Source organism: Numenius arquata, chromosome 18 (genome assembly GCF_964106895.1).
Source record: "Numenius arquata chromosome 18, bNumArq3.hap1.1, whole genome shotgun sequence".
NCBI lineage: Eukaryota > Metazoa > Chordata > Aves > Charadriiformes > Scolopacidae > Numenius > Numenius arquata.
In genome coordinates, this window is record NC_133593.1 from 11,985,740 (window position 1) to 12,013,707 (window position 27,968).

The window sequence follows — 27,968 nt, forward strand, 5'->3', positions numbered from 1 at the left end:
TTTGTCTAAAAAGCCTTTGGGGCGTTAGTAATAAGGAAACACCTGAAGAGCAGAGGACTCCAATACCTGCTTTGTCAGTCCAGCAGTGCAGAATGTTCCTCAACAGGTTTTGTTATGGTCTTTTGGTTCTTATAAGTCGTTAAGCCCAAAACCAAAGCCAGACTACTCTTGCTCCTTTTTTTTTTTAATAATGTTGGCTTTATTGATTGATTATTTGTATGTTGTCAAGCACTTTTTCAATTTGTTGTATCTGTTTCACATAGATATGTGAATTGTATTGCACGTCTGACCTGTTTATGAAATTTTAATACGTCAAAAATACCTAAAATTCCCAAGCTGATTCTGATATGTTGAGTTATTGGCTTGTTACCATTCACAAAACGGGTAATTCTTCTATGAGTAATGGGAATGGTGTCTTTCTGTAGTGACAGTGCTCAAATTCAGAAGCTGATTGCTATAGATACAGCCTAAATATACAACTAGGAGCTTGAAAAGCCTGTAGAGCTCAGGGTGCGCAGGGCAAGAGGCAGAGCGTCCAACAGACCCCCCCCAACTATAGAAATAGGCTGGTGTCAACTTTTCCGGATCCCCCTCCGGCCCTTATGTAAAATATAAATATGCAATGGCAGTTAACGAGTGTTGTAGCCGAGTGTCTTGGGACAGTTCTGCTTTGGCTCCCAACCACTAGGATCAGTGGCTACTTCTGACTTTTTGGGTTGATTGTTTTGTATTTTGAATTCAGATGTGGTACTTGGAGATAAGGCAGATGTTTGATTCCCCCGTTCTAATTTTTTATTTAGGTGCTTAAACCAACATGGAGCTGAGACAAAAGATGCCACCTTCCATGGCATCTGTAGGAGAGTCACACGCTGGATAGAAAAGCCAGCAACTTGCTAAGGACAAATGTAGTCATCAGGGTACAAGCTGGATGTAGATTCGTGTGTGGTTACGGCATTGCACTGAGAAGAGAGTTATTTTGGTTACCCCCCAAAAATACGCAGAAAAACCTGAAGGTTTCCTAACGACTGAAGATCTAGAAACCCTGTTTGAGAAGCCTCACCTTAAAAACCGTGTTTGGGAATTGAGGCACCATAATCTCCTTGCTCTAGTTTTATGGTTCTCATTAGAAAATTCTATTTTCAGAATCTAATTACTTTAAATTAAAATATTTGCCATGTGCAAAGCACCTTATAATTTCTGGATGACTATACTTGCATCCCATATGCTCTGTGGGAGAAAGACAGGTATCATGTCTGGTTTGCATGTGCGGAAACTTAGGTACCCTGTGCTGTTCCTTCTCCAGATGTGAAGTGATTCAGTGCTAGATCCAGTAGTAGTCTTACACTTGCCGGTGCTCTGTCAGGATGGGATTATTAAATTTTTTGCACTCTTAGGAGAGGAAGAAGAAAGCAGTAGACCTGGCAAAATCAAATCTGTGTAACTGAGAAAATGTGTTACTCTTAATAATGTCTTTTTTGGGAGGTGAAGGAGACATTTGTCGTCACATCAGCTCCTGGGCTCAAGGTGTTGGTGTAACTCTGAGCTGCAGCGTGTGCCAGTGGCCGGCAGCGTGTGCACTGGTGTGTCCGGCCACCGGGCAGCCAGCCTGAGGGGAACGTGTCGCTGTGCTCTCATCAACGAACCACCACCCTGCCTCCAGCACAGCCTCTGCAGAATGCCCTTTGCATAGTGCTTTTTCCCCTAGAAGTGTCTTCCCATTGTTTTGACTCACCGTCCAAGTTGAGAATGATAAGAACTCTAAAATACTCTTTTCTGATATAGAAAAAAAATTGTCTGACAGTAGTATGTGATGCTCTAAATCTTTTGTTCTGTAGGTCAGTAACAGATCCACGAGATGGAAAGAGAGTTGCACTCAAAAAGATGCCCAACGTCTTCCAAAATTTGGTCTCTTGTAAAAGGGTCTTCCGGGAGTTGAAGATGTTGTGTTTTTTTAAGCATGACAATGTAAGTAAATTCAAAGTAATTTTGAAGTCTTTGATAAAGCCTAATTGTAAAATTGAGCTATCTATAACGGAAGTATTTTTTTTTCTTTTAAGTTATAGAATATCTAAATGCTTTAAAAGCTCTGTAATTTTATGGTTATCAGATTTCCTGGAAACTCAGATGTTACTGTTGCAAACACTATAAAAAAATGAAATTATCAAGAATCTAAGGATATTCATCATTTCCTTTCCAAAATGTTTGCAAATAGACAGGCAATACACTTCCACCTAATCTTATTTTAGGCTGTAGATAAATGTCAGTCTGCACAGAGCTGTACCAGCTGGAGATGCTTTCGCTTCTGAGCTATTTCTTACTCCACCTTCCTCTCCCCTTACTTGGGGTTGATTGCTCTCAGTTCTTCTAGCAGAGCGGTTGCACAAGCACTCCCAAGTCTGCTTTAGGGAAAATCAGCTAGGGTGAGTTAAAACATTTAAAAAATTCTTTGAATTGACCCATATGGTTGTGTCTGAAGTGGATCGAACAGCACTTACAGAGTGTTCCCGTGTGCAGCTGGGGATGCGGCACCCCCTCCTGTGGATGAGCAGTGAGAAGCGTGTTGGGAGCACTGCCTTCTCCTGTGGAATGGCACCAGGAGGCAGGGATCTGTTTCAGAACCTGATTTCATTGCTTTTCCTCCTGTTTTAAAGTTTACTTTTTTTTTATCTGAGGGTATCGTATTCCAGGATTTTATTTGTGGTTAAGCCCCGGATTCAGATAAGCGCTGCTGTTAGTGGGGCACACAAGAGGCCTTGCCAGCTTGTACCAGGCTGCAGAGTCCCACCATCACCAGTCCTTGGGAGACAAGATTTCTTTTTAACTGGAACCTAAAACTGCTCCTCACCAGGGTCTACATTATGGAGAAGATTTCACTCTAAAATTAAATAAAAGCATCTCTGTATGCAGTCAGAAGTGGAGCCTGATTCCCGCTGAAGTTTGTGTACTTCACCTAATTGCCATAGATGTTCCTAGGGCAGGATCTAAAAGAATACTCCAAGGTCGTATTTTCTCCTGTGAGAGGATGTAAATTCTCTGCTGCTGCTTTTCTACCTTTTTGCTTTGCACAGAGAGCTGAGCTTCTGCTTCAGAATGTGAACAACTTTGGGTTTTGTAATTCCACATGGAAGCAGTGTATCACAGAACTCTTAAAGGTGAAAGGCACAACAAAGTGTAGTTGCTTTTACTTTTGCATTTCTTTGCTAGAATTACTTCTTTCAAATATTTTATGGTTATATATATTTGAAATAAACCATTTTTTCTTTGGTATAGATAAATTTATGCTTTTAAGCTAGTACTTGAACAGATGGAAAAAGTTTCTTGAATTAAAAAAAAAAGAGACCCTGAATGTACAGAATATCTGACTTGGTGGGCTATTAAATTCACATCTCTAGTGAGACAGGATGTTGGTCTGTCTGTGTGGGGTACAGTACAGCTAAGCTCTGCAAGAAAGGTGCAGACTGACTGTCTTTTTGAAAGGGATTTGTTTTTGTTTGACTGGGATAGGTCTTGACCTTGTGTGGTGTTTCCTAGGTACTCTCTGCCCTCGACATACTCCAGCCTCCACACATTGACTATTTTGAAGAAATGTATCCTAAATATAAAATAGAGCATCTTAATTGAGGTAGGTGTAATTTTCATTAGCTTAGAAACTGCAAGGAGTCGGTGGAATCTATGAAATAGAACTACAAAAACCTTGAGCCTGTATTGGAACAGTTTTATTTCAAGAAGTGAATCTCTGCTCTCAAGAACTCTTAGTTAATGTTAACGTTGGAGGCAAAAGGGCGCAGGATTGAAGATGAAGCTTTGAATATGAAAAGCCAGTAAATGCAGGGCCCTGTGGTATTTACCAACAGATACTGCTGGACTAACGGTGATTCCCCCAAAATATATCCAGTAATTAACTTCCTCTCAGTTTTTAGTACCTTAAAATCCTTTCTGGTGTTTTCAGAGAATGCTACTGTCACATCTTTTGAAACCATGTCCTTTCAGAGATGTCTCAGCAGTTGGGTTGTGGCTTCCCTTGTTCAGCCCCTGTCTGGATCAAGAAAACAGATTTCACACAGTTATATGTGTAACGTGTCACTGATGCAAAGGTACTTGCTGTCTATGGGTAACCGTATTATAAAATTGAATTTTAGTACACAACTTCACATGAGAACGTCATGTTTGGTTTGGTTTTTTTTTCCCCTTTTCAGACTTTTTTTGGGTTATCTTCTGGTTTTGGGGTTGGGAATGTCTTCATTCTAAAATACTGAACAGTCAGTGGTTGAGCTGGGCAGGCTCTCCCTGACTGCTTGGACGAGAACTTCTGTGACTCGAAGCAGGTTGGTTTAGTACTTACTCTAGATTTTAAATTGCTGGAAATTACTGTATTGCAATGAGTTAAGATTTTTCATAGTACAGAAAGTATCTAGAAATATTGTGAAATTTAGAATAAAAAATGTTTTTAAGTGGGGGTAATTCTGTTCTCTGCAGAGACTTTACCAGCTGCAGACCAGGAATCACAATACAGATTGTCTGCCTAGATTAATCCCACTGTCTGCTCTCTTCTTTATGCTATTTTAAAAATTCAACATGCTAAGATCCAATTTTTGAGAAGTTTTTAGCTAATAAAAAGTGAACTTGATAATTAGCACTGAATGAGATTATTTGTTTATATTTTATTATACGTGTTGGGAAAAAGGTTTTCACCAGACTCCTGCCCATAACAGTTTTAAGATTATTTGCAGAGTTTTATGAACTGTTCAGATATTTATACAACGTGCTGTTAGTAACATCATATCCTTTTAGACTTCAGTAAAAGTGATACTTTGGAGAGCAGATAATCAAATATCCTAACACATTGACATCTCCATTATCAAATTAGCATTTCCGGACAGGGATCTGCCACGCAGCTGAGGTCAGCTAATAGACTTCTGTCTTTTCTCTGGAAAACCCCAAAAGCAAACACTGAAAATTAAACTTGGTGCTGCATTGTTGAAAGCGAACACTTGAATCAGAGTATATTCAATTATGTGGCATCTCATTAAGCTGCTACTCCTTTTCGGTTGCAGACTTTCAAGTTTATAATTCACAACCGAGTGGTGCAAGTAAGAACTTCCTCCCCAAAGCAAAATTGTTACCAAAATCTGCTTGTAAACCAGGCAGGGTGTAATGAAATGTCTGGTAAAAGGTTAAGATGCCAATCAATTTTTGTCTAAAAATGTACACATATACATTCAGGATCACAAATAAAATGTTCTGATTGAGGATTTGGGTTTATTTTCTGAAATCAAATAGTTTTCACGCTATCACAATTGGGACCTGAGAGCTTTTCCTGTTATACTTGAATACACAGTAATAGTTTGGTTTGAAAAAACCCCAAATCCCTGTCCCATATGTGTCCCCATCGTGTGTTCTGCTTCTCCCACAAGTAGCTTTACTCTTGGTGTCAGACTTCGGAGGAGCTGCCTGAGGTCTGAGTGCACCAGCTCACTCTTATGGTTAGACTTTGGAAGGTTTTTTAATTACTGGTAGGTTTTAGCTGCTTTAGCGTGACCCACTTTATGAGACAATTAGTGGGTAGAAAATTGTCATTCTTTATTTTTAGATAATCTGAACTTTGTGAAATATGGTTTGATCTATTTATAATACCTTGAATTGATCGGTGAAGAAAGTAGGTGTATTTTAAACTTGGTGATTTTGACCAAAGTACAGCATGATTTACTGATTGCTTGAAAATATTGCTGGTGTATAGTAGAGCTTTTTCATATGAATGTTAGATAAAGCTCTTAAATTTTGTTTTGATGTTTCTTTCATGTGAACAGCATATGAGTAGTCTTCAAAACCTGGAGTTTGGTTATTTGCACTAATTCGGTGCCCTCGTTCTATAACGAGTCATACGAGCTATAAATCAGACCTAGGTTAAGGATTACTCCCTCCATGTAATTGTACAATCAAGAATATATAAATGGGATATGCTTACTTTTATGAGCTTATCTACTGCCAAGGTTTGTATGTAAGACCAGAAATGTTTGTTTCCTTCGTGGTTAACTCCTTTTAAGCCATCCTCATTCCGTGAGTCTATGACTTACAGCTTTCTTTTCTCCAATTACAAAATCTTTTGCAATTGATCGTAATTCTGAATTCTGCAACTGGAGATAGACAAATGTTCTCTTTTAAGAACTAAAGTTTTTATAGTAACTTTTTGAAAACTTCTTCCATTAAATTGACTATTAGAAGCAGCTGACAAGATGTGACAGAGTCCCAGAATGGTGGGGTTGGCAGGGACCTCAGGAGATCATCCAATCCAACCCCCTGCCAGAGCAGGGTCACCCACAGCAGTTTCTGTATTTTCTTCCTGGTATGAAAAACTGTCTTTTTTATTTCTTTCCCCTGACTCCAAAACCATTTCCCTCCAAAATGCTTCTGCTGTTGCTTCTCTGGGCTCTGTGACACATGCCATGGATTGCCATTTCTACACTGCATAATTAGAGGTGACTTGATGGCAAATACACTTCTATCACCTATAACAGAAAAGTCAGCAAATTTTAAACATAACAAATTACTTAGGCATTAGATACATTTAAAAAAAAAAAAAATAATCGCTGCACTGTTTTTACATGGACCAGGTCTTTTTTTTTTTTCATATTTTGGGTATTGACACAAAATGAGGACGTTATGGAAATATTTCTACCAGGAAGCTATAAAGTCTGCAAAGAGTTAGAGGACAGAGGTGGCATCACCAACTAAGCTTGGTATGATCCTAATGAAAAAACAAGTATAACTAAAGTATACTGAAATAGAAAACCCCTTGTCCACCTTTTATAGAAAATCCTGAAATATACAAGGAAGAGTTTTGTTTTGTTTTAAAAAAAGCATGTTTCTTAGGGTACCATGTAGATAGACACCTCCACTCCACTGTTAGAAAAATAGTTTATGGAGCTGAGCTCTGGGGTATGCAGAGAGCTAGTAAAGAAGGACCCAAGTCGTGACGAGAACCCCACAGCACAGGGTGCGCTTTATTCCTTTCTAAAATTTTGTCACTTTGCAGAATTTCCCAACTCAGCAGGTCTCCCAGTCAACAGAGTAAGTGAAGTTCTTTTGTGCTGTGCATTTGGCTTGATAATTATTCTGAAGCAAATTGGTACATTTGTAGTTCTAATTTTATACAGCTACTTAACTAATTACTGCTGTCAGGAGCAATTTTTATCTGGTAGTAACGTTCAGCTGAGCTGCATGTTACAGCTCCGGTGACCGCCTGTAGCCAGCGTGTTTTATGGTTCGACTTAAAACAGAGAGAGACCTGCAGGTACCTGTTGGAGTAGTTGGTTGAAATCCCAGAGGGTTTTTGTGGTTTGTTTTTGCTAAAGATTCGCAGCACTGGCCGGAGTGAAGTCACTGACCCACTTGGGCACCAGCTGGTTAAGACGCCGCCGTGTTTGTAAAAGGCAGGAACATGAAGCAAGTGGTGCTTTCGCTCTTGTTTAGAGACCCTCATTAAATTATCTAGAGACAATAATCAGATAGCTGCTGTTCACATTAATGGCACCTCTGAGCCCCTGTCAAGAGAGCTTTATTTAATGCGCAACAGACCTGGAGTGGTGCAGGTGCCATTTCAGGCCCTCATTTAATTTAAGCTGCTTTAGTTGGCATGGCAACTAGTTGAGACATCTGGGAGACATTATGCTTGGGATTGAGATTTAGGAGGATTTGTGGCGTAGCCAAACAGAAATCTTATCATAATAAAGTGCAGAGTAATGCTTTTGGATTTTTTTAGTATTTTGCATTAAAAATGAAATGTAAAGATTTGATGCAGCCATAAGGTAAAAAACAAATTTTAAAAGGCTGGTATAAATATTTAAGAGGCCCTTTGCCAAAAGGAACAGAAAAATTAGAGGACTAGAAATTATGGTGCTGCAGGGTTGTTCTTTTTTTCTTTATGAATTCTTTATGAATGCATTTCTAATTTGGGGGGGAGTGGTCAAAAAGTTGGCAATATTTAATTTATAAAATTAATTTTTGTGTGGTGTGCTGATGGCAGATGAGCAGTTTGGCTGATGGGGATTTGGCCGGGTAGGGTTTGCAGAGCAACAGATGGGAGGAGAACATTGATTAGGTAGAGATGAAAGAAAACGGAAGTTTTCTCTAGATGGCTCGAAGTGCAACTTGAGCTGTGCCAATTAGTTGGTGATCGTGGTAAGAATGAGTAAAAGTTTCTGCTGAAGCTGACTTGCTTCTGGTGTTACTGAGAGAGGAGTTTCTTAAGTCAGGGTTTGCCTGTTATATTTCATAGAATCATAGAATGGTTTGGGTTGGAAGGAACTTTAAAGACCACCCAGTGCCACCCCCTGCCCTGGGCAGGGACACCTCCCACCAGACCAGGCTGCTCCAAGCCCCCTCCAACCTGGCCTTGAACCCCTCCAGGGATGGGGCAGCCACAGCTTCTCTGGGCAACCTGGGCCAGACTTGGTGGGTCACAGATCTGGTTATGAAGAGCGCAGGACCAACTGCTTGGCTCCTGCAGGGTGATGGTGAGCTCTGCCCTCAGCTGAGAATGAACCTGCTGCACCGAGGGAGACACTACACCGGGGCCCAGGAGGTGCCGTTTTATTTCCAACTCTCTCCTTGATCTTCTGCGTGCCCTTGGCAGCGGGTACCTCCTCCCGGTCCCGTTCGTGTCTGTCTGAAGGAGCAGGGCTTGGTGTGACCATGCTCAGTGCCAGCGTTGGCAGGGGCTCAGCGAGACAGCCCAGCCCTGCTGGGAGGTGGAAGTTCAGTTAACTTGTGGCTACCGTGTTTTACTTTCTTCAGCCGCAAATGTAATAATAGCAAAGATTTTCTTTTTTAATTCCAAATACCACTACTAAAGGTAGCTGTTAAAGCAGTAATGTTTCTTAATTATCATATCAGCCTTATTTGGTGTAAAAGTTGAAAATTCTCAGTATTGCAAGTTCACTCCTTGGAAGCAGAGGCACGGTGGTTTTGGTTTAAACTCTGAACCACAGCTCCAAAATGAAAACTTACTGCTGGTGTTTGTGAATCAAGCAAAGTCCAGCAGAGGCAGTGTCTCTGCATCCCGAGGGCTCTTCAGCGGTGGCAGCAGGACAAGGGGTCTGTCACCAGCTGCCCTGAGCAGCCCATGGGCACGTCCCTCCGTCCTGTCCCCAGCATTCAGCCTAATGACGTTTGCATGTGCTTTATTTCTGTAACGTATTCAGGAGATCAATGCTCTGATACTGGGCTTGTGGGCTGAGCTGTGCTGCCTCTCTGCTGTGTTTCTCCATTTTTTTAAATATTATAGTTTTAGTATTTTTAGTGCTTCCTGAGCAAACACAATACCCTTCTTTTTCCACACCTTCGTATAAGCCAGAGCATATACAGCTCTTTGTATCTTCGAGTATTTGTGTGAACTCTCGGTGAGCACGACGGGTGCTGTGTTCTGGGAGATGTGAAGTGGTGGGTTCTGTTTGTTATTTTAGTTTTTCTTCCAGATAGAAGTTTGGAGATTTTTTTTTTTTTTTTCTTTTTCTTCTCCTGTTACCACTCAGAAGAGGTTTGATGCCTGGGATCGGTATGGGGGTGTACATGATGCTCGAGAAGGTAAAGCAGTGGGTCCTGGGTGGGTTTGGGGAAGCGTATGTGTTTCTGAAGGTCTGCATTAGCGGTGCAGGGCCCCGGGGGGTGCCTGCATCACCCACTTCCACGGGCTTCTGCTCCCCAGTTTGGCTGGTTAAACCATGTTGATGTACGTCCACTAGGAAGATGTTACTTTAGTTGCTTGTAATCTGTGATTTACCCATCTTCAGGAAAAATTTAAAGCTTTCAAGATGTCATTAATTATATTAAAATTTTGGTTTGTTTTCTGAGTTGTAATTTGACTTTGGAATAATTTCGTAACAACTATCTTAATGCAAGCGCTACTTTATTGAGTAATCTGTTTTCTTTCACAACCTGTTTTTTATTTTCATTCTTGTAAGAGTCTGGAGACTCGACCTCTGTGAAGAAGCTTTATTCTTTTTTATTCGATAGCTCTGACCTGTAAGAGCTCAGATTCCTAGGAATTAGAGTCAATGTTTCAAGAGATTATGTGCTGCACTTTCTGCTTTTGCCTTAACTAATAAATTGAAGATATGTTGTCACTGAATTGATGCAGAGTGACCTCCATAAGATTATCGTCTCTCCTCAGCCACTCAGCTCGGATCATGTCAAAGTTTTTCTTTACCAGATTTTAAGAGGTAATTTTTCTTCTTTTAAAATGAATGAAAATTTTGTAGTAGTTTAATTTTTTTTCCTCTGTTTCTGAATGTTTATTCTCAAGACATCCTCCTCTTGAATAACTTCCCTGTGGAAACTGGTTCTTTTTATTTCTTATTATGAATAAACAGCAAACACTTGTTGTTCTAGTATAAGAAAAAAAAAAAGACTGCTTAAGTGACTAGCTGTGTCTAGTTTGTAAAAGTTTTATCCTTTCATTGAGTGCCTGAGTGTGTACTAGGGACTGGGAGTCAGAATCGTATAAGGAGTGAGCCAATGGCAAAGTCTTTGCCGGTCAGGACTTGCAAGACCTTCCAGGGAAATGTTGTCAGCCTTAAAATTCTTTTAAAAGGAAAAAATGTATTTATTTTAATTTTGTTTAATATTTCAGGTCTGAAATATCTACATTCTGCTGGCATTTTACATCGAGACATTAAACCAGGGAACCTACTTGTGAACAGCAACTGTGTTCTTAAGGTGCTACTTAAATTTATTGAAATGTACATGTTATTTGCTGTTCATTATCAATCAGCTGTTATTTTTTTAAACAAAGACATTTAATATGAATGCTTTTCCTGAAAGTCACTTTAAAAGAAAAAATCCCACAGATTTGTTAAAAATTATAAATGAAACGAATATCTTCCTTTCCCCTTTCCTCCCTCCCTCTCCCCAAATCTCTGGGAGCTGATGGAGCTGACTCTTTTCTTTGACCTGGGGGTGTCCCTGCCCCCACACAGCGCCCAGGGCTCTGCCGTGAACTCCTCGGGCGTATGAAGCTTGAGAAGGCTTAGGTGTGTTGTCCAGCTGGGCCAAATATAACAAAAATGAGCTTTGTTCACACCGATTTGCGAAGCTTTCTAATTGTGAAAGTTTTGGTCTGGTTTCTTAACTCTGCTGGTTCAAGAAATTTTAAATAATCCTCAAAGCCAAAGCGAGTAGAGGGACGAATCATTCTGTAACGTTTTGAGGCACGTCATGAACAAATGAAATCTGCTTTGGGGTGAAATGGTCTGTACTCAGAGGTTGGCAATACGTATTAATTTTTTTTTAGTGCAAAGGTTTTTAATCTTTCAGATTATAAATATTGTAATGCCAACCAAAAATGCACTGTGGTTTCAAATAAAATTGTAGAATGTTTAAATGGATGTGGAATAAAGTAGCATAATTTGTTCCTATTCCCCTTTCCCTTTGCTTATGCATTACAGCAGATTATCTGATTTACTTAAGTGCTGGTTTGGAATTTCCTGCTTCGCTACCAGAAGGTTACCTACTTGAAATGCATTAAGTGTTTTGGTTATTTTAATTTTTTTATTTACCTTCTCAATTTAGATTTGTGATTTTGGATTGGCCAGGGTGGAAGAATTAGATGAATCTCGCCACATGACTCAGGAAGTTGTCACTCAGTATTACCGAGCTCCAGAAATCCTGATGGGCAGCCGGCACTACAGCAATGCTATTGACATCTGGTCTGTAGGCTGTATCTTTGCAGAATTACTTGGGCGAAGAATATTGTTTCAGGCACAGAGTCCCATACAGCAGGTATAATTAAATTTCCCTTTAAAAATTTTTCTACTGCATAATTTCAGGGAATCGGTTACACTGATGCATGTAGAACCTCAGGCTTGCTTTTGTTTCGCTTGGTCTACTCACAGGCATAGAAACGAACTGCTTTGAACCACTGAAACCATTGCTTCCAGGTGGAATTAAAAGTAGTGGTTATTAACGTTAGGTTTTGAAATGTGTATTTTTTGGTGATCCCCTGTAATCTGCTGCAGTACCAAAGCTTGCTGTAGCGTTTTACTGAGATAAGGTACAGGTGATATAACTGGCATCGAGCTTTTTCTAACAACTGATATGAGAAAGTAGTTTTCTGTCCATATATAATTACAGATACAGTACTGGCACTTGAACTATTTAAACTGCCAATTAGTAGTGCTGCTCAGAGTGCTTCAGTTTAGTAATGGTCAAGTCTGTGAGAAAGTACTGAATGTTGGTTTATGTTGCGTAGCCGTGGCTGGGTATAAACCCATGGGGTGCTCCAGAGTCCTTCGGCACCGTTCCCACGGGAAGCAAACTAAAATAAGGGGTGTATGATCTTCAAGGGCTGTTTTTACAATAGATAGAAAATAGTGTTTCCACAAAGATCTCAGAGATGGATCATTTGTCCTTCTATCTAAGAGAAGGAACAAGGTGTGGTGCTGACACAAAAACATTTATCTTCAGTGTTGCTGCTATTCATCTATAGATTAGAAACTACAGACATCAAAATCGTGAGATTGCGTGTACTGATTGACAAGAAGTAAAACCACATCCCAAACCTTTGTTACATCTTGAGAGATGTAACTTTCAGGAGATCATTATGAAAATTGTTTTCAGTGTTTTTTCTTGTAGCCATTAGAATAAAGTGTGTGTATTTATACCCATATCTATACATATAGATGTAAACGTACATTACCGTATCACTGCTGAGTGCTTCAGGGGTGCGTGCCTGAAAAGTGCAGGTGTCTCTACAGTCTGTTCCCTCATACGCTGGCAGCAGTTATTACTTCTTTGGTTTTGCTTGACATACAGGTTTTTTTTTTAATTTGTTTTCATTCACTAAAGGAGTATATGCACACCCTTTTGTAGAAATAAGGTGAAAGCTTGCCTCTTGCTTTCCAAAATGAAAAGGTGACTGAAATGTCATTTCATTTCAGTTGAGACCAGTTTTAAACCCAGCAGCATCTTTGCTCTTTTTTAGGAAGCTTTTGTGTTCCCTAGAACCAGCACCGCTCCTTTCCCTTCCTCTGGTGCTGGACAGATGATTTTTTTTAAACTTATTTTTCTTGTATATAGGAATTCTTTATATAGTATGTTTGTACTAAAGTTCTGAGCTTTTTTTCCATTTTATGTAGTTTTATTCCTGTGGATGGCAAAATATTTTGTGTAAAGTAGTAGTTGACCTGGTTTGGGGGGATAATTTTGTGTGGTATATTGGTATGCGATGCTGACATTCAATTGAGAACATTTAGGGTTTAGAATGAGTAACACACCGTTAATGCTACTTAACAATTTTCTTCATGATGTAAAATTGACTTTTAAATTGCAATAAAATATTTTACTAGACCTGTGAACAACAAAAGCTCCCAAACTTGAAAATCAGCTTCTGTTAGGGCTTTTCCAGTGAAATTACAAGTGTTGGTGTTTGCTATCTACTAAATGTATACATTAATATTTGTAATTTACTATCCGTAAAATAGTGGTTTTGAACTGATTGGTGCCTTCAATGGGATTCTCGTTAGCTTAAGAATCTGCTGCTACAGTGAAATATATAACTGTCTGTCTGAGCTCCCAAACGCACACGTTGTGTCCCCGCAGCTGGATTTGATCACAGACCTGTTGGGCACCCCGTCGCTGGAAGCAATGAGGACGGCGTGCGAAGGCGCCAAGGCACATATACTCAGGGGTCCTCATAAACAGGTAGAGCTGCACGTTTCTGACCTTTCTGTTGTATATGGTCGACGCAGTCCTTCACTCAACCCCCAGAGTGAGGATTTCCTCTGTGCAGGACGCTAGCGCTGCATCGTCGCAGTGTTCCACAGCTCGATTAAATTCTGATGGCACGTTTGTTCATAAATACTTTGGATATTTAACCTCAGAGCTGTCCCTGCCTGTAAAGGGGTTCAGTTTACGGAAGGGGGTTGGGGTGCTGCGGTGCCAAGGGTTAATGCTGGAGTTACTCAAGCTGCTATTGAGACAAGGGGGGTTTTCACCAGTAAAGTGCATTTCTGGCGTCTGTCTTATCTGTATTGTTTGACTTGATGATACGGGTGAAAGTCTCCTTTTTTGACGTGACAGTGTTTTGATAGCTGTTTTGAATGAAGATGTTAGATTTAAGTGATAATATTAGCGAGAGACATACATTAAAATTAGTGGTATGGGTCAGGAAGCCCTGGGGGGACTGTGGAACTGAGGGGACCAGGAGTGTGGAAGTGGAAATTGCCGTTACCCAGCTCCACAAACAGGGCAGTCCGTCACCAAAGGGACCCTCCCACATCGGGCAGTGACCTCAAGGGCTGAGAAAAACCAAGACACAACATTCAACACAACTGAAGCAAAAGTTAATTAAAAAAAAAAAATTAAATTAAAAAATAATTAAAAAAACCCCAAAGACAAAAACCAAAACAAACCAGAGGAAAAAGGCAGGCTGATGTCATTGTGCTGACCGGGCAAGAAAAAGGGCAAATGAAATGTTGTGCTAATAGATACAGAGAAATGCTTATGCAGGAGTCCCCAGGGCAGTAATAAAGCACTCTGTCCATCCAATATGGTCATTTTTATGACTTTTAGATAGTAAAAATTAACAAAATTAATAACCTGTACATGTTAATACATGAGATCTTTCCAGTGGTTAAGTTTGCATCTTTATTTTCTGCTTGTTGAAGGAATTTCTCAGATGTCTACTCACCACAGTAGTAGTTACCATAGAAATGAGCGCCGGGTGTATGTTCTGCTGTTCTTAACACGGGGGAGTTCTGCCTCCCTGGCACTTCTGATTCACTCCATCAACTTGTCTCTATTCCCTTTTATGACAGGTTTTTTTTTCTTTTAACATTAATAATAGGAGGATTTCCTTAAGACTTTCTCTACCATTTTAAAACAAATCCAGTCTATTTTTTTGCTGTCACGTGCTGGAAGAGCTGTAGCTTTGGGGCAGGTCATCCTGTGCTCCGAGGTTTGAGGTGTTTGAAGAAAAAAAGTTTTGTAGTCCTTGAAGCTGGGAGAAATCCATCCACTGTACTTGCTATATATAAATATATCAGTGCACAATGCAGCCAGATGCTTTATAGAATACATTGGGTTTATATTCTGATAATTTGATAATCGCTTGACGTTTCCGAAGCGCAGGAGCTGTGCTCTCGGTAGGGAGAGCAGGAACTCGGGCATTTCTGTGGAAGCCGTATTCAGTTCGTTAAAGGAGGGGGTTTAATCAGGAACTGAAATGGGCCCGAGCACCTCCTGTGGCTCTCCCGTCCCCGTGCGAGGCAGCTCCTGTGCGGGGCACCGCAGGCTGTGTCCCCTCACCCACGGAGCGGTGGCAGCCCTGAAACCAGGGGGGGCGAAAGGCTATAAAGTGTTTCCAATTCAGATTTAATGTCCTCGAGCCAGGAAGTGACAGGAAATAAACTGCCAGCAGCTGGTTCTGTGTCTGTTGAGGAAAACACCGCTGATTTTTCACGGAGAGCCCGGAAGCTGAGCAGCCTCTGGAGCCGTGTCTCAGCTGCAACTCGGGAAGAGGGGTCACGGTGCGTCGGGTGGATTTCTTTAATGATATTTCTCTGATTTCAGCTTCAAGCACACTTCATGTTCCAATGCAAATTCGTGGCTTTTCATCTTTTAAAATGGAGATTTTGCTGGTTATAAATAGCTAAATGTTACCAGTTTCTTAATTAGATTAATAGGGAGAGAAAACCAAGTTAGAACCTGATGCTTCCTTTGTCGCACAAGCTATTTTTAGTCCACGTAGGTGAGCGTGGTGGGAGTTAAGGGGTAAAGCATTTTGCTGCTTTCTGTAAAAATAGATTAATGCCTGAAGTTTCTGAGTTAAAAACCCCATCCCACTGTGTGCTGGCACAGTGACAATTTACATACTACGTAGACTTCTTTGTCAGTTTCATTTTGCAAATGCAAAATGCAAAATCTTTGCATTTTAAAATTTTACTTCCAACTGAAGTCGTGTGAATGGATGAAGTCGGGGAACCGGCAGCCGCGGGACGGGACGAGCCTCTCCTCCCGCCCGAGCGGGGCTTCGGGTGCACCCCCTTCTCCCAGTCACACCTGATGGGGCTCGTCCCCTCCCGGGACCTGGATGGCACCTGCTTAACCACAGTGCCTGGGTGCCCGTGCTTTTTTGTGTAGATGGTGCTTATTAGTTAGAAAAATCATATGAAATTGCCAAATATTATAGCTTTATATTATATATATATATATATTTATATTCCACACGTAGAAACTAAGGTGAGAAGTGCTTCCTGCTGTATTGGGCACTTCAGGGTTCACTTGGAATGATGTCACCGTAGAAGTGTCACTTTTATATATATTTAAAAAATATAAACCTTGAAGTTCATTCCAGAGAGCGTAGGATATACCTAAGGCTTTATGGATGGCATGTAACAGTAATATTATTGCTCATTCATTTTTTTCATTTTGGGCCACTTCAGGCAGTGCCTGTTCCCCCTGTGGGGGCTGTTGGGACAGGGGCTGTCTCCACACTTGGTACCTCGGTGTTAACACTGAAGGATCCGCTGTTTGTGGGACCGAGCGGAGCAAGCGCTGTGTCACCCCCAGCTTTGGGCTGTCCCAGCTTCTTTCACCCCCCCGGTCCCTGCCTGAGAACACCCCGTCCCTCCCCCGGCCCCGGTCCTTGGCCTGTTTATCCCCTGTGAAACGCTGTGTGGCCCAGGGTCGGTGCGATTGTGCTGGAGGTCACTGTCGGTTAGATATGGATCGCCCGGGTAAGGAAAAGCAAAATAATCCATAATTTGGCAGTGACTGAAATCAGAAAAATGAAATACTGGAAATGATGTGGTTAATAACCCCCCTGAGCAGCTGCTGCTTAAAGTAGTGCCTATACGGAAAAATAAATAAGATACAGGTTTGTCCAGGGTTTACATCTGAACTAAGGAAAAAAACAACCAGTTAGGTCTCTATGGCAATTGCTGAGCTCTGCGAGTGATTTCGGTCTGGTTGGGAAGCGCTGGGTAGTGCACGTCCTTTTGGACAAGAAGTTTGTCCTTGGTGACTCTGAAATACTGTGTGCTGTAACTGCCTGTTCCTGCTGATGGATGTGACAGGACAGCTCTCTGTCCTCTTCTTTCTGTTCCCCCACAGCCATCCCTCCCTGTCCTATATACACTTTCCAGTCAAGCTACACACGAAGCAGTTCATCTCCTTTGCAGAATGTTAGTCTTTGATCCAGTAAGTATGATTTTAAATAATTTCCAACACTTCTTGTTTTAACAGTTTTTGTTACCTGCTACTTAAATTAATATTTTCAGTAAAGGACCTACTTTGGCTGATTTTCTTCTGCATCACATTTCAGTACTTTGGGGTCTGTAAAGGGCCTAAAAGTATCATCTTCTAATTGCTCAATTAATTTCAGCCTGGAGCGGGGGTTTCGCGTTTAAGATCTAGTGGTCGCTTGAAGAGCGCTCCGGTGGAGCGAGAGGCTGCGGGTGTTGGTGAATCACACCAGCTTTTCCTGGCGAGGTGTAGGTAGCAGAACATCAGACACTGGTGCAGTTCTAATTAGAGTCGTGTGGGTGTTCGTGGTCTTGCAACACACAAAAAATTCCTTCTGCATCCACACAGTCACAGAACAGGAGCTTTTTTCCACTGAGCATCTGTTTCTCTAATAAAAATCTGCTGCTGTGGATTTTGGATTTCACCTCTCGGGCTCGGAGCACGGGACGGTCACTGGACAGTCTGGGGCCTGGACCCATGGTCTCGGTTGTTTCAGCTTTACAGGAAATTCCTGATGTTCCAAATGAAAAACCGACAAATTGACTGAACTTGCGAAGGCGAAAGCTTGTAATTGATAAAGTGTTCGGAAGGCGGTACCTTCTGATTTTATTTTTTTAAGCCTGAAGATTACTGAACAAAACCACAGAAGTGTTAAATCATAACTTCCACGTAAACAAACTTAGTTTTTTTCCTTTCTAACTCCCTCCGCGCTGCACCTCCTTCACCCCTGCGGGTCTGAGACCTGGTGTGTAAAGTGTTTCTCAGAACTGCAGATGCCGTGTCCTGAGTTACTCTCTTATCAGTGATGCTGAAATTTGTGTTTTACCTTAAGTCCGTGTTTTGCCGGAACTCCCTACTCCAGGACACGTTCCAATGTTTTCCCGAGTGTGGCCCTACAAAACACCGTATTCGCTAACACTAAATTCTTTGGGCTGGTTTTGATCTATTGTCGGAGTTGTAATTCAAGGTTATCTGGACAAAGTAATTATGGAAAAATATATTTCTAAAAATCCTATTAGCGGCATTTTCTGCCATCAGCTGTAGCCGAGAAGGGTCACCCTCAGCTTGGCAGCGCTGCTGGTTTTTAAGCGAAACCTTCCCCCTAGTGGCAGCCTCTGCAGATCTAAAACTGCCCTGAACTAATCCTGGAACGTGATGAGGTGTTTATAAAACAGTTTAGAACTAACGGATGAGCAAGTATTCTTCACACTGTTTCAGTACCTCTGAAAATACCCTAACTCTTTTTTTTTAAATTTATTTTCTTTTCTTTAAATGCAATATCCAGTCCAAAAGAATATCTGCTAAGGATGCCTTAGCTCACCCCTATCTGGACGAGGGGCGGTTGCGATACCACACCTGTATGTGTAAATGTTGTTTTTCCACATCTACTGGAAGAGTTTATACCAGTGATTTTGAACCCATCACTAATCCCAAATTTGACGACACTTTTGAGAAGAACCTCAGTTCCGTTCGGCAGGTGAAAGGTGAGTCCTGTTTAACCTTTGCCTCTGCGTTTCTCTCCTGCCCCATCCTGTCCTTCCCTGCTTTAATCCGCTCCGGCGGCAGTTCTGGGCTTGGTCCTGGTGACCCAGTCCCCGGACCAGACTGGACCCACAGAACCGTGTTCTCGGTACTGGCAAATCGAGGTCAAGCTGAGAATTCTTTGCTTTTCAAAAAGTTACACCCTAAAATTGGGATTTAATCTGTAACTGGTTATCAACAGTTCAGTATTACGGTGGGGATTAGGGGGTTATTTTACACCCGTTCATTTCAGTGGGCATGGAATTGTTGTGAGCGAGTCTGTGCTCTGAGGTGTGGCCCCAGGTGAGGTTTGGGGAAGCTGGAGTCCTTTTGTCCTTACTGAGAGGTACGTTCAGCAAAGGAACCTGCCTTTTCCTCCAGCCTCCAGTGCGCTTTGGGAGGCAACAGGAGTTAACGCTACGGTGTTTTTTTTTTTCTCCCGTGTACAGAAATAATTCATCAGTTCATTTTGGAACAGCAGAAAGGAAACCGAGTGCCTCTCTGCATCAACCCTCAGTCTGCTGCTTTTAAGAGCTTTATTAGGTAACTGTATGTAATCACATCTGATACTAATTCCCATTTACTCATAGTACACGACGCACACAGCCCAAATGCTTTTATGTTTTAAGTGTCTGAGAGTAGGAAAGGCCCATAGATAACTCCTGCAAAAAAATACCTTAAGGTATTATAGGTAATACCTATCATAGGCAATATATATTAAGGTGTGGTCACATTTTAAAAATACTGTTATGAATTATTCTAGAATTTAAGTAAAATGTGCAAAAGTTTCAAGTAATATTTTTGCGTAAAAGTACAGAAGTCAGAGTGAAAACTAGAATGGGAAGGTTGAGAAGTTGAATTCTGGTTGTAGAACTGCACCATAAAAACATTAAAATTAGTGACCAATAGATGAAGAATCATTAAGAAAATAAGTAGTATAAATGTCTATAAAAGATACAGCGCGATATTTGCTGGCTGGTGTCAGCTGTTGGTCTCGGGGTGTTTTGGTTGGGTTTCGGTGGGGTTTTTTGTTTTCCTGGAAATGTTTGCTTTCTGGTCGAGCATTAACTTTCTTGCCTGTTGGCTTTTGCAAATGAACACTGATTTTGTCGCCTGCCTTCTAGTTCCACGGTCGCCCAACCGTCCGAGATGCCGCCGTCGCCTCTGGTCTGGGAGTGAAGTGGAGGAACCGTACTACTGAGATGAAATGTAGCTTTCCACTGGAGTCTGGGATTTGCAATTCTGGAGGTTAATCATGCTTGTACTGTAATTTTACTAATGAAGTTTTAAATTAACAACCACTACTTGTACAATATGAATAATATTTAGAAATGTACTAGACTTTTAATCTTGTAAAGTGGTTGTGCTTTTAGAAGAAAATATTTTACCCAGAGTTGCACGTGTTTTATGAATTCTAGTGCAGCTGTGATGGCTCAGCTCAGAACAAACAGAATTGAACCAAATTTGGGGAGGTTTTTTTCTTTTTTTCTTTTTTCTTTTTTCTTTTTTTTTTTTATTGAAGTGAGATTGTACAAACAGACAGACGTACATTTTGATATTGAGCCATTCCTGAAGATTTTGGGTTTTCTAAAACTAAAGGAATACAGAAAACTTGAGTGCGACCAATCCTGAAGTCACGTCAGCTGATGGGGACCACGGAAAGTGGCCCCGTCCCCTGATGGTGGAATCCTATAAATAGCTTCTCACTAGAGCCGTGGTGGTGATGTGTGCTGTTCTCAAATCAGATGTTGTGAGTAGAGAGAATGAGTTTGTGACTAGGAGAGACTAAACTTCTGTTTCCTTACCCAGTATAAATATATATATATATTTAATCTATTTTTATTAGAAGTTTTTCTGCTCTTTCTTACATAAAACCCCCCAGCATGCATCTTCTATGTGTGTAAATAATTCCATTTATGGGCTAATTTCAGAGATCCCTGACATCATTGCTGTATAGAGAGGAACTAGCTTGCACATTTTAGGTCTGTGAAATTTTGTGAGAACATTTTCCTGCACTGGACAGTTGAGAGAAAAAAAAAAAAAAAAAAAAAAAGAAAAGAAAAAAAAAAAGCACATAGGGAATTCTGTTAATTGTGTTCGTGTCTTTAGGCGAAGCTGTGGAAGTCTTGAAATGTCACAGTAGTAAATAACTTTTATTACTTTTTGGCTAATTCTTTTTCTGTTGGAACACTGAATTCTGTGCATATGTATATATGAACACAAATTGAAGGCCTCTACCTCCTGGAGTGTACAACTTGGTTTGTTTACCTCCACATGATTTTTTTTTTTTTTTTAAGTTCAGTGTGGAGACTTGAAACTTGAATGTCCCTTCCAACTTTTGTATTTAAAACAAGACTAGAAAATTGAAGACTGTTTTTCACCTGTACAAAGAAATACTAAAGGGTGGTCTTAAAATTTGAGCATTGGTCTGGAGAAAAAAAAAAAAACCCGTGGTGTTTGTTATGGACAATTAACTGTTAAAGTTATTGTAAGTTATCTGTATTTAGCAGAGTATTTTCAACAAGAGTGATCTGAGCTGAAATTGGAGACTATTAGTAAGTTATGTTTGGAAGTTTTAACTTCAATGAAGTAATTATTTGCTGTGAAAGAGACAAACATTGAATAACTGAACAAAGATGGTGCAATATCTTTGTTTTTTATGAGGCTCCTGAGAATAAAACCAACTGAAGCATTTCAATTCACTTGAATGAGAAACGTGTTTAGTTAAAAGAGCCCGAGAAGACACTGGTATGAAAGGTAAAATCTCAGAGGTTGGTCAGTTATGTGGCACACTTGCTGGTCACTTTGTAAAATGTAGATTTGAAGTACAGTGGTGAAAACATTAAATGTGACATTTGAAAAAGAAGTGGCGTTATCTTTATTTCCCGTCTGGTCTCCCACCCTTAGTTCCGAATGAGTTGTTACAATCTCAATTAAGTACTGTCTGAAAGAACAGCAGTAAAGAGTTTCTAACGTCTTGTTTTGGGCATGGCTGTGATTTTTACACTCACACGTGCGTGCGCACACACACACAAATATATGTGCATTTATGTGAATTCTTAAAATATTATTTACTCTTTAAGCTTGAACCTGGATAAAGGCAAAACTCGCCGATTAAATCAAAAGAAGCAATTGAGTTGCACTTTATTGGGAGGCTGAAAGAGATCCAGGCAAGGGTGGATTTGATGTAATTTTGCAGAGTTTCTGTCATTTTTTCCAGCACAAACGTGGTGGGAGTTTCCCGCAGTCCGAGCGCAGAGACCCCGCCGTGCAGCGCTGCTGCAGAATCCGCCTGAAAATGCTCACGTTTTATGAGTGTGACCTTTTTAAGGATCAAACAAGTTGAACGATACCGTTCGAGCCTCAGGACCTCACGAGAAATAAACCGATAAAGCCCCCGAGCACGTGCGCTGTTCCCAGGGCGGCACCGCTCCGTGTGTGATCCCCAGTGTGCCTCCTGAGACCTCTCTCTTCTGAGAGCTCTCCAAACTGTCACGAGCAGGAATTTTAACTTGTTTTGGAGCTGGTGCTGGCGGTGTCATTATTGCTTCATGGTTCTCTGTTGCTGAAGCAGTTGCCATTAATTCACTGCCCTTTTTACTTATTCTGCTCGTCAGATTCCCCTTCGGCTGCAGTAAAACGGGCCCTTCTAGTCCTGGCTCTTCTCATGTGCGAGGGCAGGAGCCCGATGGCGCAGGCGGCGGAGCCTCTCTGGGCATTGGAGTGGTTTGTGGAGGGAATTGCGAGAGGTCCCTGGGTTAATCTCATTCATAAACAGAAAAAGAACAAAATGTCTTTTGGGCATTTACCTTTCCGGGTGTCCCCACGGGGATGTGGGGCCGGCACTGCGCAGAGCCGCTGACATCGGCACAAACCCCTAACTGAAATCCTGGGTGCAAATGTGCGTGAAAAACTCTCCCGGTTGTGTTTGCTGTAGCCTCAACTGCATTTTACACGTTCAGTGTGAATCAGTTCCCGTGAAAACGAGACCTCGAGAGCTGCCCTTGACAGAGATGGTTCCGTTTCTACAGCGACCGCACCGGGGGCAGGACCCCCCGGCCGTCAGAGCTTCCTTCTTTCCCAGTGAGGTTAGAATCTGGCTGGTGGTTTTCGGTTTTAATCAGTTTAAAGCTTTGTTGAGATCAACGTCGAATGAATTACAGATTGTAATCCTAACTTTTAAGCTCTCTAAATACAGCTTCCGCATCCCCTTTTATTAATTGTGCCTTGAGAACATGAGCAGCGAGTGCAAGGAGTAACTTCAGAATTACTCACAAATTGTCAAAGGAGCATCCAAGCGTCGGAGAGCCTGATCCCCGTGAGTCCTGATCCCATCCCTGGAGGTGATGGGAAGGAGCCAGACATCGGCTGCGGGACCGTAAGTTGCCAAAACCTATTTCCTGGTGGGTGGTGAAGTACCATGGACGGATTCAAATGCGCTCATTTAGGAAAGCTGGGAAGTGCTTTTCTCCGTCAGCCGGTTCGTTAGTGGCGTTTGGGACTTTGTGGTTTGACCTGCAGGGACGGCCGGACGCTCGCCAGTCTGAGTATTTGCTGGGCAGCAATTTTTCTAATCATCTTTTTTACCCTTTATTTGTTTTAGTAACGGAATATCTGGAGGTCCTCGAACTGTTTGTTCTTTGTAACTTTTAAAAATTCTTCTGTCAAGCGTAACTTGATGGAGAGCTCTGTTAGAGACTGCGCTGTGTGACCCCGCTCGGGGAGGGTTTGTGGCGCTGATAAACGGGGGAAACTGGAACCCGAGCAGACGATTGATAAATAACCCGCCTGCGCACCTCGGGCAACTTCCGTGCTTAATAAAGGATGGGATCAGAGCCGCTGGATCACCTGGTTACGCTCTGACTCGCGGGGGTCACTAAATTCTGTAGGTGGAGACCGACTCGCCGGGGGGAGCCGTGTTGGTGGAGCCGAGGAAATGGTTTTTTCCCCCAGCTCGACCCTGGGTGCAGGATTAAGGAAAGACACCGTTACATCTCCCTCCCAGCGCCGCAGTTTGTAGAGGAAACCCCCCCGGCCGGAGGCGGTTCCACAGCAGGAGGTTACTTGTCGCCGCGGCGTTTTCCCGGCTCCGGCCCTTGGCCCCAGATGCGGGTGAAACTGGTAAAAACTCTGGAAAACCGGGGGCGGAGCGGGCGGAGCGGAGCGGGACCGGGCCGGGCGGGGCGCGGGGGCTGCTCTGAGCCAGGGCCCGGCCCTGCTCCTTCTCCTCCTCCTTCCCTTCCTCTTCCTCCCCTTCCTCCTCCTCCTCCTCCTCCTCTTCCCGCTGCCGTGGCCCCGCAGCCGCGCCGGGGCGGTGGGCGTGTCCCGAGGGGGCGGTGGGCGTGTTCCAGGGGGGCGGTGGGCGTGTTCCAGGGGGGCGGTGGGCGTGTCCCGGGGCGCGGTGTGGCGCGTGGCGATGGCGGCGGCTCCGCGCTGGCGGGAGCGGCTCTTCGCGCTCTATTTCCTCTCGCACATCCCCATCACGCTGCTCATCGACCTCCAGCCGCTGCTGCCCGCGGGCCTCCACCCCCCCGCCGTGAGTAGCCAACGGGGGGGGGGGGGGGGGGGCCGGGGTTTTTGAGGAGGAGCGAGTGTGCGCGGAGCCTCCCGCGCGGCCTCGGGGGTGCCGGGGCGTTTCGTACGGAATGGGGGATGTGGAGGCGTGAGGGGGGGGGAGAAAAAATGTGGTAAATTTCTTAAAATGAGGTAGCATTTAAAAAATAAGTCGGTCCCGGCTCTCCGCGCCGTGAGCGGAGTTCCCGGCCCCGCCATCCGTCGGGGAAGGAGGAGAAACGCGCCTGTTCCCGGGCGGGGGGGGCGCAATTCGCGGCTGGGGTGTGCGCGGGTCCCCCTCCCCGGAGCCTGCCCCGGTAACGGCCCCGGCAGAGGGAAGGGAAGCGGCGGGACGAGCCCCGGTTGCGCGGAGCCGGTGCCGGGCCCCGGGGTTCGGCTCGTTCTGCCGCCGGGAACGCGGAAGGGAGTCGTTGCGGCCGCAGCAACAACCGCATCTACCCGTGAAAACCCCTGCTCGGCTGGGTTCGGAATGAGCTTGGAGAAGACAATAAATATAATAAAGTCAATTAAAATAATAGTTGGGTAGAAGGTAATTAACTCAACTATCGTCACGAGGGTGAGATCGGTCATAATTCTATCCGAGCTTTACAATTAGGAAATTTGGGGGTTGCCATTAGAACTGCCTATAGAATTACCCCATTACAGAAACCACTTTTAATTAATAGTTAACCAGCAAATCTCTATACATATCTCTGCGGTCAAAGTCCAACGTAAAGCCGTGCTGGAACTTACATTTCTGTCATGGAGACTAATGGCACGTCGCTGAGTCCCCGCTCCGGGGGACGCGCTGCCCGAGGGACAGGTCCTGCTGGGACACCCCGAGCGCCTGCAAGTATTTGTGCCGCCGGGCCCACCTCAGCGGGCAACGGGGGGGTCAGGAAAAGGAACATGCAAAGTTCTTCAATATCTACTAATGCCAAGGTGTAGATTTTTTGTGGCTTGGGTTTTTTCCTGGTAGGAAATGACATTTCAGGAATAGGTTTTGGAAAGCAACCATGCTCAGTGCCGTGGTAACCCTGAAATCAGTGCCTGTAATGCAAATTCAGTAGGTACTTTGATGGCAAGGGCTCGTGGCTCTGCAGGCGCGGGGACTGTAGTCCCTGTTAAAGCTGAACTGCAGCCTTGTGTGCAGATTGAGACCCCTCGACCGTCCCTCTGCGCTGACGGTCCCGTCCGATCGCCAGAGCGGGGTCACGGTTCCTCCCGTGGCGGCTGATGCCCAGCGCGTTAATCTGCTGCTTTGTTCCTTTTCTGCAGCTGAGGGACCTGCTGCAGTGGTACGCGGCCTCCTTCAGAGACCCCATGATGCTCCAGCCCCCGGAGTGGTTTAAGGCCTTTATTTATTGTGAAGCCTTTTTACAGATGCCTTTCTTCCCCATCGCAGTCTACGCCTTCTTCAAAGGTTGGTACAACACGAGCCTCCGTCCCGTCCGGCCTTTCTGCCCAACGCTTGCCGTCTGTGCCGCAGAGAGGTTGTGGATCAGCCTTGAGCAGTCACAGGGACGTACCGCGTGGGGTTGAGCCCTGTGCTGTTTTCGTGGCAAGTTCCAGCTGGGAAAGCAGCACAGGACAAGGCCCGTCAGAAACAAACCCCGCGACTCATTGGCCCTTTTCCGCTGCGGCCATTTCTAGGTAACCAGCACCGAGGTTTGACACCGGGCGCGCTTCCAAGGTAGACAAAGTTCTGGGTCAAGCCTTTGTTACTTTAAACTTTCACGATCACACCATCGTTCTAAATTTCCATACAGGCAGATAATTTTCCTGGGTTGCTACTAGTACTTGTGTAGTTTTTCTGCTATCTATTTAATAAAACTTATGGCTTATCCTGTCAGAGATAGAGCAGTTAATGTTATTTTCACTTAAAAGCCACTGCATTCTGCTTGTTTCAATACTTGTTTGCTTTTCGCTCGGGTACAGGTGGCTGCAAATGGATCAGGACTCCTGCCATCATCTACTCCACCCACGTGGCCACCACGCTGTTTGCCATCCTCGCGCACGTCCTGTTCCACGACTTCTCCAAGTCCCAGCACCCGGGACCTCAGACGCAGCGCGAGCGCCTGGTTCTGCTCTCGATATACGCGCCCTACTTGCTGATCCCTCTTCTGCTTCTCTTCACCATGCTCTTCCACCCCCACTACAACCAGGCGGAGAAACGGAAAAGGAAGTAGCCGGCTCTGACAGCCCCACGCTCCTCCTGGCTTTGATTCGGGCCCCGCGCTGACGTCCTCGGGACACACCTCTGCCTCCCGCTGTTGGCTGCAGCGGCTCCCACCAGAGCGTCAGCTCCTGCAAGGAACATTTGGGGTTGGTTTGAGTTTGCAGCTCTCCTCTGATTGGAACTCGCTCTGGCGGATGCCGGTACCCGCAGTTCCTCGTGGTTTCTGGGCAGAGGCGGGAGGGACCCGCTCCTCTCCCGCTGCCGGCTGCGCCATACACCTGGAACGGGAACTCTGAACCATCTGATGTGGAACTGCGTCCAGGGCGGGGGAGGAACTGCAGCTGATACTTCTCTTTCACATTCCCATTTTCCAAGATGACTGTTAGAAAACCACTAAATAAAAAATTTGTCTTCCAAGAGCATATTCTGAAAAATCCGTAACTGATTATGTACAGCTTCGCAGAGCCGTGTTCTTGAAGCATTGCAAATCATTCAATAATTCTTAACCTCCTCACCGCTTCCTTTAAAATGTCACCTTCCTTTGCTCTGCTTCAGTTTTGATTAATTGCAAATGTCTGATCAGTGATAAATGTGCCAAAATCTGGATTTCTGAATGCTTAAAGCGGGCTTGGTTGGCAAACCAGGCCTATTTCCTGGAGGATCTGACGTACTTCAGGAATGGTAAACCAGGATCTGTAAATTTCTGTCTTCCGTGAAATCACTTCTAGTATGGAAATAAATAACTGAACGCATTAAACCGCATTTCATCTTCTCAAGGGAATGACTAAAAGGAACTTCAAATGACCACGAGATCAGAGATAGTTCACACAGTAAATACATGCATAAGTTACTGGTGGTTGGGTTTTGGTTTTGTGGTTGGTTGGGTTTTTTTTTTTTAAATTCTCAATCTGATCAGCACAAATGATACTTGGAGCCCTCTGTGACGTGACAGGTCACCCCGAAGGCTTTTGGGTGTATTTCAGGACTTCCCTCGTATAAAACAGGAGCCTTCCACAGGCTTTTAAAGGCCACATTTCCATATTTGGTTGCCTAAAGACAGATGTAAAATGCATCTATTTGCACTTCAACGTGAGGCTTCATTTTTAGATCACAGACATTGCCTTTTTAAATGTCACATTCATATTTATAGTCTATCCCCACGGCTGGTGTCACCCTGCGCACAGGAGGGTTTGTCTCTGCAGTTCTGTCCCTAATAATGCCCCTGGAGGAATTTGACTCTGATATTACTGCCTGCACGGACATCTCTCGGGCACAGTTTCATATTCTTAATTCTGCTGTATTTTCTGCTTTTTTTGTGTGTCTGTAATTGATCTGTTAATCATAAATTGTGGGTTTGGTTTTTTCCCCCCATCTCCTTACAAAAAATAATGTGGTTGATATAGATAAAAGTTACCGCTGATTGTATATGTGTTGTGTCTTTACAGCCATGAAAAATACCACGTACAGGAAAACCACT

The 27,968-nt window shown here is 43.4% G+C and overlaps 2 protein-coding genes across 2 annotated transcripts in view; both read left to right on the plus strand.

The window, feature by feature from the left end:
* NLK (nemo like kinase) overlaps positions 1–19,938 on the plus strand; it is a 45,088-nt gene extending 25,150 nt beyond the window's left edge. Inside the window, exons 2-11 of the mRNA XM_074160654.1 lie at positions 1,836–1,965; positions 3,532–3,587; positions 10,111–10,217; positions 10,628–10,713; positions 11,566–11,775; positions 13,594–13,695; positions 17,107–17,193; positions 18,524–18,722; positions 19,209–19,302; positions 19,884–19,938. Of these exons, the coding sequence (XP_074016755.1) occupies positions 1,836–1,965; positions 3,532–3,587; positions 10,111–10,217; positions 10,628–10,713; positions 11,566–11,775; positions 13,594–13,695; positions 17,107–17,193; positions 18,524–18,722; positions 19,209–19,302; positions 19,884–19,938 (1,126 nt within the window). The remainder of the gene's footprint in view (positions 1–1,835; positions 1,966–3,531; positions 3,588–10,110; positions 10,218–10,627; positions 10,714–11,565; positions 11,776–13,593; positions 13,696–17,106; positions 17,194–18,523; positions 18,723–19,208; positions 19,303–19,883) is intronic.
* Positions 19,939–24,136: 4,198 nt separating this feature from the next.
* Positions 24,137–27,915, plus strand: TMEM97 (transmembrane protein 97). Its single transcript, XM_074160819.1, has 3 exons — positions 24,137–24,295; positions 25,591–25,735; positions 26,251–27,915. Exons 1-3 carry the CDS (start codon positions 24,176–24,178, stop codon positions 26,499–26,501), a joined length of 516 nt encoding a protein of 171 aa, XP_074016920.1. The 5' UTR covers positions 24,137–24,175; the 3' UTR covers positions 26,502–27,915.
* Positions 27,916–27,968: the final 53 nt, after the last annotated feature.